Source organism: Spermophilus citellus (assembly GCF_964194105.1).
Source record: "Spermophilus citellus genome assembly, chromosome: 10".
Lineage (NCBI taxonomy): Eukaryota > Metazoa > Chordata > Mammalia > Rodentia > Sciuridae > Spermophilus > Spermophilus citellus.
The window spans coordinates 127,435,309-127,454,477 of NC_138197.1; the positions used below are offsets into that span (position 1 = coordinate 127,435,309).

The window sequence follows — 19,169 nt, forward strand, 5'->3', positions numbered from 1 at the left end:
CACTGCTCACCTTCCAGCCGGCCAGGAGCAAAAGAGAGCCACAGGTGTTGGCGAGGGTGTGGCGAAGGGACACCCCCCGCTGACGGGCGGGTCGACTGCAGCCACGTCACCCAAGGCGCTGGAACAGTCACACACAGTCACCACCGGGCTCGGCCGTCCCACTCACACCGAGAGCAGGAAGAGTCTGTCCACACAGAGATGCAAGGCTCTTCCCAGAGGAGACGTTCACAGCCCCGGCGGAGCCACCCACACGCCCATCACTGGGCGCCCTGTCCATCAATGGGATCCATGCACACAGCCGGATGCTGCATGCCCAAAAAGGGAGCCGTCACAGAGGACGCACTCGCTCGGTGGCTTTTGTGTGAAATGTCGACAGTGACAACAGGTGCATCTTCTGAAGCAGAGAGATCAGCAGTGGCCGGGGCAAGAGGAGGCAGACTCCGCCACAGGGTGCTGGGGATTTCAGGGTGAGGGAGGTTCTGATGGACCCTTTCCGAGGGTGAGCGCTAGTGTGTGCTGTGGCTTGGGCACAGTTGAGGGGGTTCCCAAGGGCCATATGCTGGCAGTTTGGTCCCCAGAGTGGCAATGCTTAGAGAGGTCTGTGGAGGAGACAGGTGAAGGGCACCACCTTCTGTGGTGACTCAGAGTGCGCGGTCAACCCTGCCCTTGGCCACAGCGAGTGGCCATTTCCCTCCTGCAGCTCCAGCACACCACAACCCAGCCAAGGGCCTTGCAGAAGCAAAATCACGAATAGAGGGATAGATAGGGGACACATGGTGACACAAACACAACAACAAGCAAAGATGGGTGGACAGAGTGAAACAAAATCCATTTCTGCACCAGGCATGGTGACACACGCCTGCAATCCCAGCGGCTGGGGAGGCTGAGACAGGAGGATCTTGGGTTCAAAGCCAGCCTCAGCAATGGCGAGGCGCTAGGGTCAATGAGACCCTGTCTCTAAATAAAATACTAAATAGGGCTCCATGGTTGTGTGTCACCAGCCGTCCCTGGGTTGTGTGTGGGTCACTGTGCATCGAAGCCTAGTGTCTGGGAATGACCAGACTCTAGACTATCTCTGGTGACTATCCCCAGCCAATTGCCCAGAGACGTTGTGGCTCTCTGTCCCGCTCTGCGGAGCCCCACACAGCACCTGAGATGGGTGTGACCTGCCCAGATGCCAATCAATCTGCTGACTCAAGACGTCAGGAAGCAAGACTCCGCCCTTGATGTGCCCCTTAAATAAATGATGGAGCTGTCTTCCTTGTTCAGCTCCAGCCCCCTTGTGGGCTAGTTATCAGGGGCTCTGCTGTTTGTAAATATATTTCTGACTATTTGTGTTTTGTTCTTCACTATTATTTATGACTTTAAGTTTCCAGGTGGCTTACACCCTCCTTGGCAGGAAGAAGAACCCCCCAATGAGATGCTGATCTTAGCCCCCTGTTAGTCGAGTGCCCCTGAGTTCAATCCCTGGTACCAAAAAAAAAAGTCAATTTCTGGTGGGGCGCAATGGCCCATGCCTATAATCCCAGCAACTTGGAGGCTGAGATAGGAGGATCAGAAGTTCGAGGCCAGCCTCAGCAACTTAGGAAACCGTGTCTCAGAAAGTGGAGAGAGGGGAGGGGGAAGGCGGGGGTGTGTGGCTCAGTGGTCAAGCACCTGCAGCGTCCATCCCTGGCACCATTTTTTAAAAAAATCAATTTCTGCCCAGATGAAGGAAGGACGGAGGAGGACTCCTGTGTGCAGCCACCTGGGGCGCAGCCTCCCCCACCACACTCACCCGGCCAAAGAACTGCAGGAAGGTGTTGGAGAGCAGCAGGTGCTTCTCGGCCAGGAAGCGGTAGCGCCGCTTCTCCTCGAGCTCCGCGGCGCGCTGGCTCTCGGCCACAAAGGCCTGCATCTGCGCGTGCAGCCGGCTCACGCTCTCCTGCGGGAGGCTCTGGTTGTGGGTCCTGACTTAGCTGCCTCTTCCTTGCACCCCCCCCCCAGCCGGTCCCAGCTCCCGAGCCTGCCCCGTGGGCATCCTCAGTGTCCCCCTGGCGGGGTGCCTGAGCCATTGCGCTGCCCCTGGCACCGGGCACAGGCCTGAGCCGAGCGGCCCCAGGAGGTTGGGTAATGAAGATGTGCTGGCCAAGATCACCAAGGCCCGACTTGGGAGGGGGAGACGCTCAGAGGGAGACGAGCTCACTTAGAGGGGCCAGGAGAGGAGGCGGAGAGGCGGGGGCTAATCCTGGCCAGGGCAGGGCCCTCTGGCTGGGCAGAAGGAGGGGTGCTGGGGTTCCAGGAGGGACCCGGGGAGCCTGGGACAGGCCAGGAGGCCCCCGGGCAGGCGGGGTGCCGAGGGTGGCCCTGGCCTCCAGCAGCGCCCGGGCCACGGGAGCTGGCCGACCTCTCCAGCTGTGCTGGCCACGTGGGGCTGGTGCCGGGCGGGGGCTTAGGGGGTGCTGGGGGCTCCCCTGAGACTGGACCCAGCGCTCACCTTCATCTCCCGGGCGTTCTTGTCCCTGTTGCGCTCCATGCGCCACAGCTCGGACATGCACTTCTCCAGGTTGGAGGCTCGGTGGCGGTACTCCATCTCGTAGTGCTGCCGGCTGTCCTGGGGAGGGTGGAGAGGCAGGGGTCCAAGCGCCCAGGACACCCATCCCAGGGCTGGGAAGGTGTCTAACCTGGGTCTGGTCAATGCTAGGTGCTGGGGGAGGTGGCCTGCTGTGGGAAGCTGGGCGCCGGGTGGGGAGGGCAGACTCACCTTGATGAACTGCATGTCCAGCTTGGTGTTCTTCTCCATGTGCTGCAGCAGGTCTCCATGGAATGTCTGCACCTGTGTGGAGTGCAGGGTGGGGCTGATCAGGACGGCCCTTCTGTTCCCAGGCCCCAGCACCCCCCCCCCCCGGCATTCTCTGCTGCAGTGTGCTGCCCACTGTGCTCCCGACACATCAGGCACCTGCCCACCGGTCAGAGAAGTGGGGTTGAGCAGCTCACTTAGCTGGGGGCAGCTCACGTGGTTCAGCAGGTAATCACCAGCTCACAACACAGCCTTGATCAATGCGCCCAAGTTTTCTGGTTCCTGGGTTAGTCTTAGTCGGTGCTTTGCTCAGTTTCCTACCAGTCCCCAAGTGCCAGCTTCCCTGCCCTCTGCTGAGACTTCTTGCTTCCCCAGCAGCAGCCACGGCTCCTTCCCTGCCCTCATGTGCTCTGGACATCTGTTCATCGAGGGCTCCCTCCTGCAGCCACATGGCACAGTGTGTCCCTGGCCACGTTCAAGCCCCTTGGAGCTGCTGTGGCATAAGCCAAGTCCCGCCCGCCTCTGTCCTCAGCACCATGGGCAGAGCCTGGCCCAGCAAAGGGGCCCAGAACTGCTGGGGCCTTGCGGGGGGGGGGGGGGGTGGCAGCTGGGGGATTCTCTTAACAAGCAGGAAGTAGGTGTCTGACCACCTGGGGAGGCTGTGGTGGGCGGCAGGGCTCAGGATAGCAGTTTGGGCAAGTGGCCACCCTCTCTGAGCCTCGTTTCCCATCTATTACAGGGCCTGATGAGCTTTGGTGCTGTGGGCTGGGTGGTCTCCTCCATGACTCAGGTACCCTCCACCCAGCCGCCTGCCCTTGGGCACAAGCTACGCAGGGCGCACAGGGGCTACCCCCTCGCTCCAGCCCACCCACCCCTGCTCACCCTTTCCCCACGGGAGCCTTCCCGCCACCCTGGGTCCGCCTGATTTGCGCAGGTGCTCTGTCCCCAGGGGCAGTGCCACCGGTGTGCGGGAAAGCCAGTGTGCTGTAGCATTTCTAAAGTCAAAGTTTCCTCCCGTGGTTCAGGGAAGTGCTGGTCTGCTGGGGAGCTGAGGGCCCCTCCCCCTGCTGGCCAAGCCCTAAAACCCCGAGCCATCGCTACCAGTGAGTGTTGGGGACAGAGGTGCTAAGAAGGGAGCCTGCCAGGTGTGCGTCCTGGGAAGCACCGCGGGGGACGCGGGCAGGCCTCCACCTGCTGGGCTCCAGGAGAAGGGGGTCTCCCCATCCTGTGCCGGTGTGGAGCTGGGGGCTGCCTCCTTGCGGGCCCCACGCCTCCTGGCCTGCGTCCCTCCAAGGGCCGTCCAGGATCCCTGCTCGGACTCCACAGGCAGGATCCTGAGATCCTCAGCCCCTGCAGGATGGCCCACCCTAACCAACAGGGCTCATGGGACATGTGGGGCTGGGACGAGTGCTCCAACCCAGGCCCCTGCGGAGTCAGAGCTCTGATAAAGACCCGGAACCACAGAGAGGCCGCCTGGATTCCCGCTGGAGTCCAGGAGACAAAATGGACAGAGTGGACACGCCAGGGAAGGCCGAATCATGGCAGGGCCGGCCCGCAGGCACCTCGCAGGAGGAAGCAGAACCCAGCAGGGGGGTCACTGGGGGGCAGCAGGAGGGCACAACCTGCCTGAGGGCCCTGGCAGGCCCAGGAGGCCCTCCCCAGGAGGCCCCGGGCGCAGGAGCACTTTCCAAATGTCCTTAAAACGCAGCCTCCAGAGCTCTGGGGATTCAGGGCGGCAGGAAATCAGGGCTCATTCCTTTCCTGTCCCCATGCCCAGGACAGTCGCTTATGCAGATGCCACTTCCATGCCGGGCAGCACGGATCCTCTGCTTCCTGTCGCATGGGATCTGAGGTGCGTGGAAGTGGCCTTAGAGCAGCGCAGGCCGGCGGCCATTCTTGCTGTGCGGCTGTGATTGACAGTGGGCAGAGACACAGCGGCCGGGCGCAGGCTCTCGGGAAGTCTTCCTCAAGCTCCTGAAGAAGTGGGCCTCCCGAGAGGTTGAGTTCTTGCTGTGGGGACCGGAGGACTGTGGGTAAGCAGCAGGTGGCTTTGGACACAAGGAAGTCACCAACTCCAGGGCCGGCTGAGGACCTCCCTCTGCATACCACACTTGGGCCACACACTTCAGAGGAGGGTTCTGGAAGCTTCTGGACACAGAAGTGCAGGAAGCTGAGAGCAGTCCCGGTGGTGAGACACGCATGGTAAGGTCTGTGGCAGGGTCCTCCCAGCCCCCAGGAGTCCTCTTGCAGTCCTTTCTCAGGAAAGAATGGTGTCCACTGGCCAACCCCCGGCTCTCCTCCCGCCTCCTCCTGAGCTCCCTCAGTCAGCCTGTTGCCCCTCGGGCCGATGAGAACGTTTTGTCAAAATCACGGCTCCACGTTGCTAGGTGACCGCTGGGCCTCAGTGACTGTCCTGTCATGGCCCTCTCCCATGGCTGACCTTCGCTCTGCCTGGAAACACCTCCCTCCACTTCTTCTGGCCCTCGCCAGTCTTCCTCCTGTCTCCCTGGCTGCTCCTCCTCTGTCCTGCGCTAAGTCCTCTGTCCCCTGGTCCCTAAGGCTGGCTTGCTCCAGGGTACAGGCCTTGGGCCTCTTTCCTTGTCCTGCTCCGCCCTTGGTGAGCTTGCTCAGCCCTGAGCCGGTGGCCCCAGGTGCATAGCACCCCCGCGCCCCACAGGCTCAGCCCTACCACTGAAAACCCCATGTCCCTCAACAGCTTTTCTGGAAACGGCACAGCTGAGGGCCAGCCCTCTCGCTGGTCAGGCTAAGACCTCGGCACTGTCCTTGACTTTTCTCTTTCCTTCACACCTGGTATTGGAGCTTCAGAAAATGCTCTTGGCACTACCTTCCCTCCGATGTCTCCCACACCAGTCCCCGTGGCGGCCACCCCTTCCCGGCCACCTCAGCCCTCCCCAGGAGGCACTGGCCTCCTCTCTGGCCTTCCTGCTCCTGCTTTTGCTTCCCCTGGTCCTTTACTCTACGACAGGATCTAGCGTCATCCCACTAAAACAGAAGTCTAGTAAAATAAAATCGCAATGCCATTTACGACAACTTCAACAAACACCAAACACCTAGGAACAAGTCTATGAAAAGATGAGCAAGCCTGCTGTGCTGGGGAGGCAGAACGTGGCCAGAAAAACAAGTAAATAAGTAAATAAATGGAAGATATACCATATTCATGATCCGAAGATGCGACATTAAGACGACCCCTGAGTGACAGATCAATACAACCCTTCAAAACCCCAGCAAGCTGGCCAGGCGCCGTGGCCCACGTCTGTCATCCCAGCGGCTTGGGAGGCTGAGACAGAGGATCACAAGTTCCAAGCCAGCCTCAGCAAAAGTGAGGCGCTGAGCAACTCAGTGAGACCCTGTCTCTAAATAAAATACAAAATAGGGCTGGGATGTGGCCCAGTGGTTGAGTGTCCCTGAGTTCAGTCCCTGGTACCTCCCCCCCACACACACACACAAAAATCCCAGCAAGCTTACTGGAAGAAGTGGACAAGTTGATTCCATAATTTATATGGAAAGACAAAGGATCTTGAAGGGAGAAAACAATTTTGAAAAACAACAAAGGAGTTCTTAGACTACTTGATTTCAATAAAAAGAAGTCCCTGCCCCCAGGATCAGGTGAGGAACGCTCTCTGCACACCTTACCCTGGGCCGCACTTTAAGAGAGGGTCCTGGAAGCCATTATAAAGCTACAGTAGCTGACACAGGGCAGCGCTGGGGGAAGGAGACAAATAAGTTCATGGAATGGGGTCGGGTCCAGGAACAGACCCACACACAGAGGACAAGTCGGTTTTTAAACCAAGACGTCAAATAGTTCAATGGATAAAGAAATCTTTTTAATATGATGTTAAGAAAACTGGACCTGGTTCACTTCATACCCACACAAATTTGAGATGGATAATAGAAATAACCATAAAGCCCAGAATACGGGGTTTCTAGAAGAAAACTTAGGAGAGTATTTTAATACCTCCCCCATGACAGATTTCTTGGCTGGTACGTAAACGTGGACTATTTACAAAAATTAAAAATTTATGCTCATCAAAGATGGAAAGTATTAAGAAAAATGAACAGAGAAACAGGTGACAGACTGGGAAAGTATCCACCATCCAGGCTGCGGAGAGAGGAATCATATCTTGATTAAATAAAGAACTCCTGAAAGTCAACAAGAAGACCAACCCAATAAAAAACGGGTGAAGCCCTAAACAAACTCCCGTGGAAGAAGGTGTACAAATGTCTAATAGGCCCCATAAACGTCGTTACAAAGCAGGGCCACGCGGAGCTGCCATTCCCCATGCACCAGAAGACCCAAAGAAAGAGACGGTCCCCACCAGCCGCCGGGGTGAGAGCAGCAGCCACCATCGTTCACTGCCGTGAGAGTGGGGAACAGTCCCAGGCCGCAGGGAGCTCTGGCAGCACCTTGTGCCGCTAAGGACGCACCATGCCATGCATGACCCACGCCGTCCCCTCCCGGCTCTGTAGCCAGCTCCACCCACAGGAAGACTTGCCCAAGAAAGTTAGTATCAGTGTTATTTATACCAGCCCATAATAGCCTTCCCCTGGAAATAACCCAAGTGACCGTCATCGCAGGAACCAGTAAACAAATGGCACCATGCTCATACCAAAGAGGACCGAGCAGTGAAACAGGACAGGATGTCCGCAGCCCAACCACACGAGCTAGCCTCGCAGATCTGTGCCGGGAGAGGAGCCAGACACAGAAGAAAACAAAGCACTTGATTCTGCTCCTGTGACATTCTGGAACAGGCAGAATTAACCTCGAGAGACAGAAGTTAGAACATGGTGGCCCCTGGGGGGGCGGGGGCGGGTGACTGATGACAGGGACACAGGGACTTTCTGGGCTGATGGAAACGTCCTGGATCTCGTTCAGCATGAGGTTATGTGGCACATACGGCTGTTAAACTCGAAACTCAGCATTTACTAGCTGGGCTTGTGGTGCACAGGAACTTTACCACGAGAAACCAAGTCAGCCCGGGTCTAGGACGGGAGGGACGAGGGAGGGTGGTTCTTAAGACAGAGGGAGAGACTGAAGTGTGAAACCCAAACTCAGGACAGCCTTCAGAACCAAAGTCGGCGACAATACAGTGGCTCTTTCTTACCCACACTTTGGCTTTCCGTAGTTTCAAATGCCCTCGGACAACTGAGGTCTGAAAATACTAAGTGGAAATTTCCCGAAATAAATGATTCACAAATTTTAAATAACTTTTGCTTTAGTATATCATTATAATTGTTCTGCATTTCTTTGTTTGCTTCCTTTCTGAGACGGGATCTTGCTCAATTGCCCAGCCTGACCTTGAACTTGACCACTGGGATTGCAGGTGTGGGCCCGGACCCAGCACTTCTCTGCTGTCATTAGTTATTGCTGATAATCTTTACTGCACCTAATCTATAAGTCAGACCTTATCGCAGGTGCGTGATCCCAGGGAAATCAGGGTCTGGGTAAGGCCAGTGCTCCCTGTGGCTTCAGACCCCCTCGGGGTTCTCAACACACACCCCCCGAAGGGAAGGGGACCCCCTAGGTCCTGCAGCCCCAAGATACAAGCACTGTCCGCCGTGAGATCAGTGGGGGCCAGCACAGGGAGCAGGAGGCATGGAGGTGACTGGGTGTCCAGGGTCCTGGGCGCAGGAGCACCGCACACAGGCCACTCTGAACAGCAGCCGAAACCCGGAGGGGGGCCTGCTAGTCCTGAAGGGCCAGTGCAGGGTCCCTCGTAGAGGCCCCAGGGCTGGAGCAGCTGGGTGTCCACGAGCTCTTTTTTTTTTTTTTTTTTTTTTTTAAAGAGAGAGTGAGAGAGGAGAGAGAGAGAGAATTTTTAATATTTATGTCCAGGAGCTCTTGAAAGTGATCAGCCAGCTCCATCCCAGGACGGGGGAAATGACACAGACGCCCTTAAGGGACAGAGAAAGCCACAAAAGCATGGGAGGGATCAGAACCAGGAGGCTGCAGAAAGGCTTCCCACAAGGGAGCTGCCATGTTTTAGGAAAATATAACAATAGGGAGAGTCTTGCTAAGGTAAGAAACTGCCCCACTGCGCCTCCTCCCAAATTTCAGAGCGAAACTCATTTCCCATAATAAAGAGCAACAAACGATCTGTGAAGTAAAATCCAGTCGACAGTCACTAAGAGAGAAAACAGAACCCAGAACAGAGTAACATTCCACAGACACAGAAGCACACCAGAAAGATCAGCAAAACAGAAGGAAAATACAAGCTGCAGTTTTAAAGACACTAAGAAAGCCAGTGTGGTGGCGCACGCCTGTAATCCCAGCGACTTGGGAGGCTGAGGCAGGAGGATCTCAAGTTTGAGGCCAGCCTCGGCAATTTAGTGAGATTGTATCTTAAAAAAAAAAGAAAGAAAGAAAAATGCTGGGGATGTAGCTCAGGGGTAAAATGCCCCGACTTCAATCCCTACTACAAAATAATTTTTTTAAATTTATTTTAATTGAAAAAAGGACTGGCAATGTAGTTCAGCGGTAGAGCACTTGCCTGGCATGCTCAAAGCCCTGGGTTCAATCTCTGGCACCAAATAAATAAATAAACGACCATTAAGAAGCAGATACAAGACAGAAATGGGTGACAATTCAGGACAGAAATAGAAATTTAAAAAGTAAAACATAAGTTCAGTAATGAAGATCAGACTATAAGGAACATGAAAGTGAATAAACTATAATGCCTTATGAGAGATATAAAGGAAAAAGGAGGAAAGGAAAATTTTAAACAAAAAAGCAATAAAGCAACATGTCCACAGGTTTTGGGGGGTAATGAAATGTTTCAAAATTAGACAGAGAAGATGTTTGCCTAAGACTACTAATATACTCAAAAGTTCTGAATTTATAGTATGTGATTATATCTCAATAAAACTGATACCTGCAAATACCTGTGGCTACAGATCCATGTTTACAGTAAGGTCCTAGCTCCAGGCATTAAACCATAGTATCTGGCAGCAGAACAAAATAGAAATAAAGAAAAAAAGTGAAAAACATCCCAGAGGAAGAGACAAATGTTGAAGGTAGGCCATGGAGACCTACATAAGGACAATAGGTATCCCTAGTAGAAAAGTAAAGAAAGGGAACCAAAAATGTCTAAAAATGTAACTCAAGGTGGGGCTGGGGCTGGGGCTCAGCGTAGAGCGTTTGCCTGTCACATGGGGGGGGGCCCTCGGCACCACATAAAGATAAATAAAATAAAGGTGTTGACAACTACAACTAAAATATATATGTTCAAGGGCTGGGGATGCAGCTCAGCACAGAGCATTTTGCCTGGCGAGCCCAAGGCCCTGGGCTCCATCCTCAGCAAAGACGAATGAATGAATACGCTGTAGTGCTGAGGCTGGACTGGAAGTATCGTGGTTATTAACATTTTATTAACATAAAATGGTTATGTTATTTGGAGATAGGGTCTAGCTAAGTTGCGCAGGGCCTCACTCCATTGTGGAGGCTGGCTTTGAACATGCAATCCTCCTGCCTCAGCCTCCAAGCCCCTGGGATTGCAGGTGTGCGCCATCCCGCCTGGCTGTTTAATCCTGTGTGTCTCTAGAGAGCTCTCTGTGTGTAGGGGTGCACAGGGACAGCTGTGTGTTAGTGAGATGTCTACACGTGTGAGGAGGTGTCTACACGTGCACAGTGCAGGCCACTGGGAGAGCTGGAAGCACAGGTCAGCGAAGGCTCCTTGAACCAGACTGTGGTCTCAAAATACCACTGGCCAATAAAACCCAAGACACTAGGCTTGTGGAGAAAGTCAGATCCCCGTTTAAAGCAGCAGAGGAGCTAAAGAGGCCAGGGATCCTTGTTTTGCAGGCTAGCAGAAAAGCTGTCAAAGCCCCTGGAGTCCTTCCAAAGTGGAAGGACCAGGCAGACAGAGGAGGCCACCACAGGCCAGAGATGCACACTTTCACCTCCCTGCAGATAACGGTAGCAAAAGACCGAAGCACATCTAATGGGCTCAGATCTACATACAAGATTTAAGCCCGGACTGGACCCCAGGGCCTCGTGCGAGCTGGGCACGTGCTCCATCCTGAGCTACACCCCAGCTCTGATGCTAATGGAAAATCAGATGTGTCCCCGCAGGGCAGGGGACAGGAAGCAAATTCACTCCTGAGGACTGATGAGTTAAAGGGAAGGGCTGAGCCTTTCTCCGGCTTCTCCCACGTGAACCGTGTGGCGGGGGCAAAGAGCAGGCGGGGCAGCCCTGTCCTCAGGTGTTCTGGCTCCCTGTGCTCTGGGCACAGCACCGTGACTGGGTGTACAAATGGCCTAGACACACTGCTGTCCCTCAGTCTTGCCAATGTGCTGGGACAGAGGAGGCCGAGCAAGCCTGGGCAGGACGGGCACCTGCTTAGCTTCACGGGGAACCTAGGATCTGCGACTTTTATCTGTGGGAGCCAAGTCACCCTGCCCAGGTCTCCCACAGACAGAGAAAGGAAAAGAAATGGACGCAGGGGACCAGCAGGTTAAGAGAAACTCCAAGCTACTTTTTGTAAGAGTGAAACCTCTTTCCCTTGTTGCGGGATGTCCATGCAGGGGACAAAGAGGAAAGAACAAAGCGGGTGTCAGCTCAGGCCAGAGGCCCCTTCTGGGGACGGGGAGGAGGAAGGGTCCAGGAGGCTGGCCTCCTTCCACCCCTGGGAGCAGCCTCTGGGCTGGCTGGCCTCACCAGCTCTGATTTGTTCCATGGGAGTCCCTGTATCTGGTTTTTAGTTTACAATTTTTAAAAGTCGGAAACAAAACAACAACAACAACAAAACCACTCAAAGCCAACACCTCACACACCCGAGCCAGGTCCTGTCCCTTCTTGCTCAAAATCCACCCGTGGTGGCATTTTCATAGAGAGGACAGCTATCAGTGGCCCTGGTGCCGGCCCGTCACCCCCCACGGCCCACGCTGCCCACTGCAGCTGTGGAACTCTCCACGGCGTCCCCTCGGCTCGCCAGCTCTCCCGGGCACCTCCTGGCACACCCCCTCACCACCTGCAGGCCTCTCTCAGCGTCCCCTTTCTGTCGTGTTTTCCTTGAGCGCCTGCCAAAAATGGCCCCAGACACTGCTACGGGCCCTCTCTTGTCCACAGCAGGTTTGCACCCAAGGCGTCCACACAGCCGCAGCCCGGCTTGTCTGCCCCTCGGTGGGGACAGGGCTTTCTGCTGCTGGGCCTCTGGTGCCCGATCAGTGCCTTGCACTGAGCTCCAGGTGGAGGCGACTGTGACACTGGGCCTGCCCAGTGTCACAGCCAAGACACCGTGCCTGGAGAGGGCAGCTCCCCTTACAGAGCAGGCCTGGGTGACGCTCACCCCTGGCCAGCACAGGTGTACCACAAGTGGCTTGGAGAGCCGCTGAACACAGGACAGGAAGCCGTAGGCTTCATAACCAATGCCTACCCCGAGGGGCCAGGGGCTTAGAGCCAAACCCCAGTGTCCAGGGAGGGTTGAGCCCCGGGCCCGGGGCGGGGTGCTCCTGTGTGGATGTGATACACACGTTTTGCTGGTAAAATTGGTCTCTGCACCAAACAGATGGTATCTTACAAAGAGCACCCTGATTTCCACGGACCCCCTCACCCCGTCTGGGGACGGTTGATTGAGTTTCCTTCTGAGCCCCACATCACCTCACCCTCAGGCCCACCCTCTCCCCACCCTGCCAGCCTCTGGGCTCTGCCTTACTTCCGCCCAGAGCTGGGTCCTTCCGGAAGGCTCTCTGCTCCCCTCCACCTAGCCAAGCTCCTTCCACACTCCATGAAGCCCTGCTGGGACCCCCAGATCCTGGAGCTACAGGGAAAAGAAGACCCCCAGCCCCTGCTCAGCCCCCCGTGTCCAGGCGAGCTGAATCCCGCTGCTGGTCATTCAGCTGAGGCTCGGCAGGGCGCGGGGTCAGGGGGTCACGGGGGTTCACACTTACTAACTCATTCCATCCACCTGGGAGCCCTACAAGGCAGGTAAACTGAGGCACGGTCAGCGACTGGTGGTGCTGGACTCTGAGCCCAGTGTTTGGGCTGCGGCGCTCCCTTTCCTAACTGCCACGTGCCAAGAGCTGTTAGAGGCACCTGTGGGGTCAGCAGGGGGTGGCTACAACTGTTGGGGGTCAGGGGAGGGGTCATGGAGGAAGGGACACCATGCTGGGCAGTGGGGGAGGGGCTGGCCATTCTAGGCTGGGATAACAGCAGGACAGCAGCCCAGTGCAGAAGGCTAGCTCTTCCAGGTGGCTGGGCTGTCACTGGGGGTCTGGGCTGCTGGGTCAGTGGGAGCCCATGTTTAGTCCTGTGGGTGGCCGGGGCATGGAGGGGTTCTGTCCCTGAGTGAGGTGGTCTGATCAGGGTGCTGCTCCCTGAGAGGTGGCATGAGGAGGAAGGGGCGGGCGGGACTGGTGCACCGGGCAGTGGTCCCTTCTCTTCCTATCTCCCCCTTTCTCTGGGGGAATAGCGATGACTGGATCTCTGAGAATCAGTCTCCTCTTCTGTAAAATGGGGATGGAAATGGCCCGGGCCTTCTGGTGGCCCAATCCAGCCATCGCAGGACATGTGCCCACAGAACCTGGCCAGGGCAGCTGCTGGGAAGAGTGGCCTTTGTCACATCACTCAGAGCCAGGTGGGGGCAGGAGGTCCTACCTGAGAAGGTTCTGGGGGTGGAAACACAGCCCACTTCTTGAGTGACCCCAGGCCTGGCGACCGATACTCACCACCACCTCCAGGTCTGAGTTCAAGTGCCGCTGGGTGTCCGACATCTGCACCAAGATCTCCCCTAGGGGCAGGAGGGGCTGTGGCTTTAGTGTGGGGGAGCCTGCCCCACCTGTCCTCTTCCCACACCCGAGGCTGGATTTGGGGACCAAAGTCCAGGGATTTCCCATGTAGCTCTTGGGACTCTGCCACCCTTGTCCCAGCCCTGCGGCAGCCCTGCAAGGAACAGGGAGGAGCTTGGGCTCCAAATCAGCATCTGGGCTCAGAGCTGCAGGCTGGGCCGGGGCCTGTGGGGTGAGGACTCCTGGAAGGGCCGGCGGGCAAGAGGACACCACTGGGCCCAGAATGTGGGGCCTGGGCTTGAGGGGGCATCAGTAACACAGGTGGGAGGCCCGGACAAGAGCTGAGAGGAGTGACCCCCAGGCCCGAGAAATGGGGTGCAGTGGAGGGTAGTGCCTCACCCAGAATCTGCGAGGTGGAACTCTGCAAGGCCTGCTCCCCAATCTTCTGGATGGCCCTGAAGTACACCTCAGCTGCCTCGGACAGGGCTACGGGAGAGAGGGGACGTCCAGCCCAGCCCCAGCCCGGCCTCTGTCCCCGCCTTCTGGATCTCCCGCTTTGGTCAGAAAAGTGTGTGTGGAGGGGACCTTCTGGGGTCTGGAGTGTGTGTGGGTGAGAGGGAGGAGTGCCCTGGGCAGAGTGTGGCATTGACCAGGGGCAACAGAGCGGGCTCTGCTCCAGCCTGGCACTGAACAGGATGCTCCACTGTGTCCGTTGCAGGTGGGGTGCAGCCTCTGTGTGTGCCCGTGACAAGGGTGTGCACAGGTGTGTGGAGAGGCTCGGGGCAGGGCTTGGCATGGGGTGGGGCAGGGCTTGGCATGGGAGTGGGAGAGCAGGATTTGATTCTGTGGTCCCATGAGGCAGGGCAAGTGGTGGCCTCAGCTTCTACCTTGTTGGGTGCTGAGAGATGGGAGTGGCCACACGGGGCCGGCGAGGGTGACTGTCCACACAGGGGTGCTGCAGTGTGCCTGCAAGGGTGGCCAGCTGTGGTGTGAGGCTGGGTGCAGAGGTGGCACTGGGTCTGGGAGTGGGTTTTGTAGGTGGCATACAGGTGACACAGCAATGAATGTCAGGGTGTGCACTTGACTCTGAGGGACCCGCAGGGCCTGGTGCTCACTCCCGGGGGCATCACAGGGCACAGGGGGTGTGGACTGGAATCGAGGGGCAGAGACTGCACAGGAAGGGCTGAGCATGGCCTCTCTGGCTGCAGCAGAGCAGGTGAGGTGCGTGGAGCTGAGGCTGAGCCCCGCGTCTTGTGTGGGCTGCAGAGAACATGGGCTGGAGCTCAGGGGACTGAAGCAGGTGGGCGAGGCCGAGCGGCGGGGAGCCTGGGCACCTGAGACAGGGCACTCACCGCGAAAGGCCCGTAGGTAGTTGTTGCCCAGGTACACCAGGTTCTCCAGGGCAGGGTTGAACTGCTCCATGATGCTCTGGACCCAAGGGCAAGGGAGGCAGGGCACGGAGATGAAGAGAGGGTCAAGGAGCAGGGGCACTGGCCCTGCTGAGAAGCCTCCAGCCTCTGGGAGCCGCCCGGAAACCTGGGGTGACTCACGACCTGGCTCTCAGCTGCAGGTCCCTCAGAGGCCACTTGGGGAGGCCCAATTTAGGCCAAGGTCCCCTCACAGCCAGCCCCTGCCCTCACACCTGCCCCGGCTCCTGGGATAGCCTACTTCAAAGATTCTCCTCCTCCCTGGGCTGAGCCTGTCCATTGGCAATGGCCCTGTCTGCATCCAGGTCTCACAGGGCTGAACAGATGGGGCTGCTGAAAGTCGCCTCAGGGGTGGGGGTCAATCTTGCCCTTCTCAAAGAGACCCCTGGGAGCAAGTTTACGGCTGAATTACTGTGGGTCACTGTGTGTTGCACTTTATGATAGTCCAAGCCTTGGCCTTGGCCTTGGACTTGTGTCTTGATTCAAATCCCTTCTATTGTGACCTTGAACAAGCTGTTTAACCTCTGTGGTCTCCGTTTTCTTATCTATCAGACGGGGTGGTTATTTCCTACTTCACAGGTAGGGTGATGTGAGGCTTACATGTAAAAGGGCCCTGCGTACAGCAGGAGCTCAATAAGTGCCTATGGCGACTGTGGCAACCTCCGGAGATGAAATAGTTCTGACTGAGATGCTTAGAAATGGGAGAGACAGAGACAGAGAGCCCCCATTCCCCATGCTGGGCCAGCTCCCCCCATCGGGACTCCCGTCTCGGCTCAGCTCTTCAGCCCTCTGCGTGCAGCTACAGCCCGCCGGGCCTGCGCCCCGTCCTCCTTGTTGAGAGCAGGCGCAGTTGGGGTCCTGTTGGGTGGTGTGGCTGACGGCTCCAGGAATGCCCATTCCCTTGCCCACTGCTTGCCCAGCCTGGCCCAGGCCCTCCTTCCCAGAGCACCTGCAGCCTGAGGCTGCCCCCTGCTCCTGGAGCAGGCCTGTCCTCCACACCTGGCCCGGGCTGCCACATGCTCACCTTGTATATGGCCATGGTGGACCTGTAGAACTGGTCCATCTCGGGTGCCATTAGGGTGGCTGTGCCGGTGCTGAGCAGGAGGCGGGGAGCACTGAGGGTCGGTCTCTACAGGCACCCGGGGTTCACTGGGCAGCGAGGAGGCTGCAGAGTGCGGCCTGCAGATGGAGGCCTGCCTCAGAGGAGGAGGCCGCTTAATTATTCACCAGCCGGGACGTCAATGCGATCTGGGGTGTAACCAGATCCGGCAGGGAAGGCATCCTGTGACGCGGGTGGGTTCATGTGACCTGCCCTTCAATTATTTACCCCAATGAGGGAAGGCCAGTGGGCATGCGTGCATGGGCCACTCTTCCAGGACCCCCGGCCCTGGAGAAACCCTGTCCTGCCACCCACCTCCCCAGGGCCCTGCCTGACGCACTCCTCTGGGCCTCCTGGGAACGCCTGGCAGGAGGCCAGCTCGCAGGTGAACCATCACTATCCTGGGACCTTGTCTCTGCTCTGAGCCCCTCAGAGCTGTCCCTCGAGGGGCTGTGGCCGCTGAGGCACATCCTCTACTCCTCCAAAGGCCGTAGGGGAGGCGCAAACCCAGTCACCAAGACTGGGGGCTGACCCGGCCCTGCTGCTCGCCATCTCACCATCCCCAGGTCCCTGCCTTGCTCAGTCTCCAGTGGGCTCTCTGCCTTCCCTCACCGTGAGGACGAAGGCCCCTGGGGCCTGCCTGGGGAAAGTGGGCCCAGAAGCTGCCTCTGGACACCCCGTTGGCCTGTTCAGGGGAGACCCTGAGGAGAGACTTGGTGTCCCTTACCCAGAGGGCTCAGAAAACAGGGCACAGGAAGAGGCCAGGTCAAGGCTGAGGGAGCGGGGTGGGGACAGGGCACTCACACCACAGGCTCACAACACAGGAAAACTTCAGTCCAAGCCATTTATTTCACAGTTTGGGGGCCCTTGAGCCCCTCACCACTCTCAAGCCACTTCCGAAGGGAAGATGTGAACTCACAGGGTAACCTTTGAAAGCTGGGAGGGCTCTCGGGGTGGGGCCAGAGGGTGGGGTGCCTGGCGTGTGCTGAGGGGCAAAGTCAAATGGGGCACGCGGCTCCTGGAGCCCGGGCTTCCCTGCTGACAGGGTAGGGGGGGCCCATTTCTCCAGCCCCGACCCGGGCGAGCAGGACGGTGGGCTGCAGTTGCTGGGGACTGAGAGCCACGCAGGCCCCTGGGAGGCTGGCCGGAGGCACACTGGGCACCCTTAGTGTTAGCGGCCGGGCGCGGGGCCACGGGCCAAGTCAGGTGTCCTTCACAGTCGGGAAGCGGGCTGAGGGACCCTGGGCTTTCTGGGTCTGGAGTGACAAATGGTGGGGAAGGCGGTTGGGAGAGGCCTTCAGAACCAGCCTCAGGCAGGAAGGTGCAGGCTCTGAGCCCCAATCTCTGGATAACGGAGCCGTGGGGCCCTGGCTCCGCGCCACGTGGTGGGTGGCCTCACCCAGCTTTGCAGAGGGGCCGGGAGGGGCTCAGGGTGAGAGCAGCAGCTGGACGAGCTTCTGGAACTGCTCCCGGTGCTCGTAGATGTAGACCTCGGTCTCCCAGAGCGCGTTGATGAGCACCGCGTCGCTGACCTCGTCCAGCATGATGTCCGTGCCCAGCTGGGGGTTCAATCTGTACAGACAAGGAGGAGGTGTCACCGGGGGTGCCTGGCCTGGGAGGGTGGTCTCCAGGGGTAGGAAAGCCCAGGCCGCCAGCTGGGGCGGGGTTGGCGGCCCGGCCTGGCCTCACCTGAAGTACTGAATGCCGACCATCTCGCACCAGGCCCGCGCCCGGTCCACAGCCCGCCCATCTGGATCTGTGCACTGGGGAGAAGCAGCCTCGGTGAGAGCCCGAGCCTGGCTCTGGCAGTCCTGGAGTCCCCCCGACATCCCTGGGCTCTAGTGCCCATCAGCGAGTGACTCTGGGCAAGTCCCTCCCCAGGCCTGTGACTGGCCTGGCTGTGCAATCTGGGGCAGTGGTTTCCCATGTGGCTCAGCAGTCTGTTCAGGGTCACTGAGTGACAGCGTAGGCAGCAGCTGATGGACAGGCCCCCTGTCCCGCCCCACGGCTTTTGTCCGTGTGTATTCTGGGCTTCCACACGGGGTTCTGGGCGGAAAGGGACCCACAGCTAAAGGACATCTGAAAACCCCACAGTGGGCCTGATCCCCAGAGCTGGCCAAAGAGGACCCACAAAGCCTGTCATTTTGCCCCTCGTGGAGGGGCTGACCTAGCTGGAAACCCCGAGGGAAGTGGGCCTGGGGAGAGGCCCACACTCACACAGTCCACCACCATCTTGCCCAGCTCCTTGGCCCCAAAAACAGTCTTGGCTAGTTCCCAGGGGTTGCTGGGGCGGAAGACATCCACACAGGTCACAGGCACCTGTGGGGACCTCCCAGTCCCCAAAGAGACGACGATGGAGAGTTTCTTCACTTTGTTGGCCTGACCCTGTAAAGAGCAGGACGAGGGGAGTCAGGGGGACACTCACTGCAGAGTCAGCGCGAGGCCCTAGGCCAGGGGCTGGGAGCGCCGTGCACCTGGGGCTGAGCCCCGGGTCCTGGGTGCCCTTGCAGGCAGGGTCTGGCCAGGGCTCAGCTACAGCCCCTCTGCTGGAAGGGCTGATGTGGGCACCACCGTGGTCTACTGAAAAGCACCCTAGGTCCCTCCACGTCCACCAGCTGAGAGCACGCTCGGCCGGCCACGCACTGCCCCAGACCCAGGCTCCCCAGGGGAGGGCGGGAGGACCCCCTCCCTGTGGACTACAGGTGTCCACACCATTATCCCATAGTCCTCCAGCCCGACTGTGGCGGGACGGCCACCCCACTTCACAAACGAGGAACCTCTGAGCAGTCCGGGCAGGAGGGAGGCCTTCCTGGGCTACGCAGGGGATGCAGGGCTGAGGCATGGACCCGGGGTCCTGGGGGGCCACCTCAAGTTTGCTCAACCACCTCTGTTGCCAATTTGCCGGGTGACAATGGGGTGAACCCTCCTGCTCTGGGCCCAGGCTCCTCATGCTGAATGGTATGTGACTTAGACTGGGCACATCTGAGTCCCCCCATGTCACCTCTGACTTCTTCAGCAGAAGCCCTGCCTGGTCAGCCCCAGAGGGCAGGTGCTCCCCACCCCAGGGCCACACTGCTTGCCCAGGCTGCCCTTCAGACACCACGACAGCAGGCACCTCTG

At 58.2% G+C, this 19,169-nt stretch overlaps 2 protein-coding genes across 7 annotated transcripts in view; both read right to left on the minus strand.

Moving 5' to 3' along the window:
• Positions 1 to 16,135, minus strand: part of BAIAP2L2 (BAR/IMD domain containing adaptor protein 2 like 2) — a 28,072-nt gene extending 11,937 nt beyond the window's left edge. Inside the window, exons 1-7 of one of the 3 annotated variants that reach the window (XM_081311211.1) lie at positions 15,975 to 16,135; positions 14,876 to 14,951; positions 13,923 to 14,009; positions 13,464 to 13,525; positions 2,744 to 2,815; positions 2,477 to 2,593; positions 1,778 to 1,924 (exon numbers count right to left, since the gene is read on the minus strand). In XM_081311211.1, coding sequence (XP_081167337.1) covers positions 1,778 to 1,924; positions 2,477 to 2,593; positions 2,744 to 2,815; positions 13,464 to 13,525; positions 13,923 to 14,009; positions 14,876 to 14,951; positions 15,975 to 16,025 — 612 coding nt within the window. In that variant the 5' untranslated portion in view covers positions 16,026 to 16,135. Of the gene's footprint in view, positions 1 to 1,777; positions 1,925 to 2,476; positions 2,594 to 2,743; positions 2,816 to 7,085; positions 7,228 to 7,407; positions 7,556 to 13,463; positions 13,526 to 13,922; positions 14,010 to 14,875; positions 14,952 to 15,974 lie in introns of those variants that run through there. The other 2 variants (XM_081311212.1, XM_081311213.1) reach the window with 2 other exon arrangements.
• Positions 16,136 to 16,885: 750 nt separating this feature from the next.
• PLA2G6 (phospholipase A2 group VI) overlaps positions 16,886 to 19,169 on the minus strand; it is a 55,543-nt gene continuing 53,259 nt past the window's right edge. For all 4 annotated transcript variants that reach the window (XM_081309736.1, XM_081309735.1, XM_081309737.1 and 1 more), the window contains 3 exons: positions 18,267 to 18,434; positions 17,739 to 17,812; positions 16,886 to 17,621 (listed from right to left, as the gene is read on the minus strand). In XM_081309736.1, coding sequence (XP_081165862.1) covers positions 17,477 to 17,621; positions 17,739 to 17,812; positions 18,267 to 18,434 — 387 coding nt within the window. In that variant the 3' untranslated portion in view covers positions 16,886 to 17,476. The remainder of the gene's footprint in view (positions 17,622 to 17,738; positions 17,813 to 18,266; positions 18,435 to 19,169) is intronic.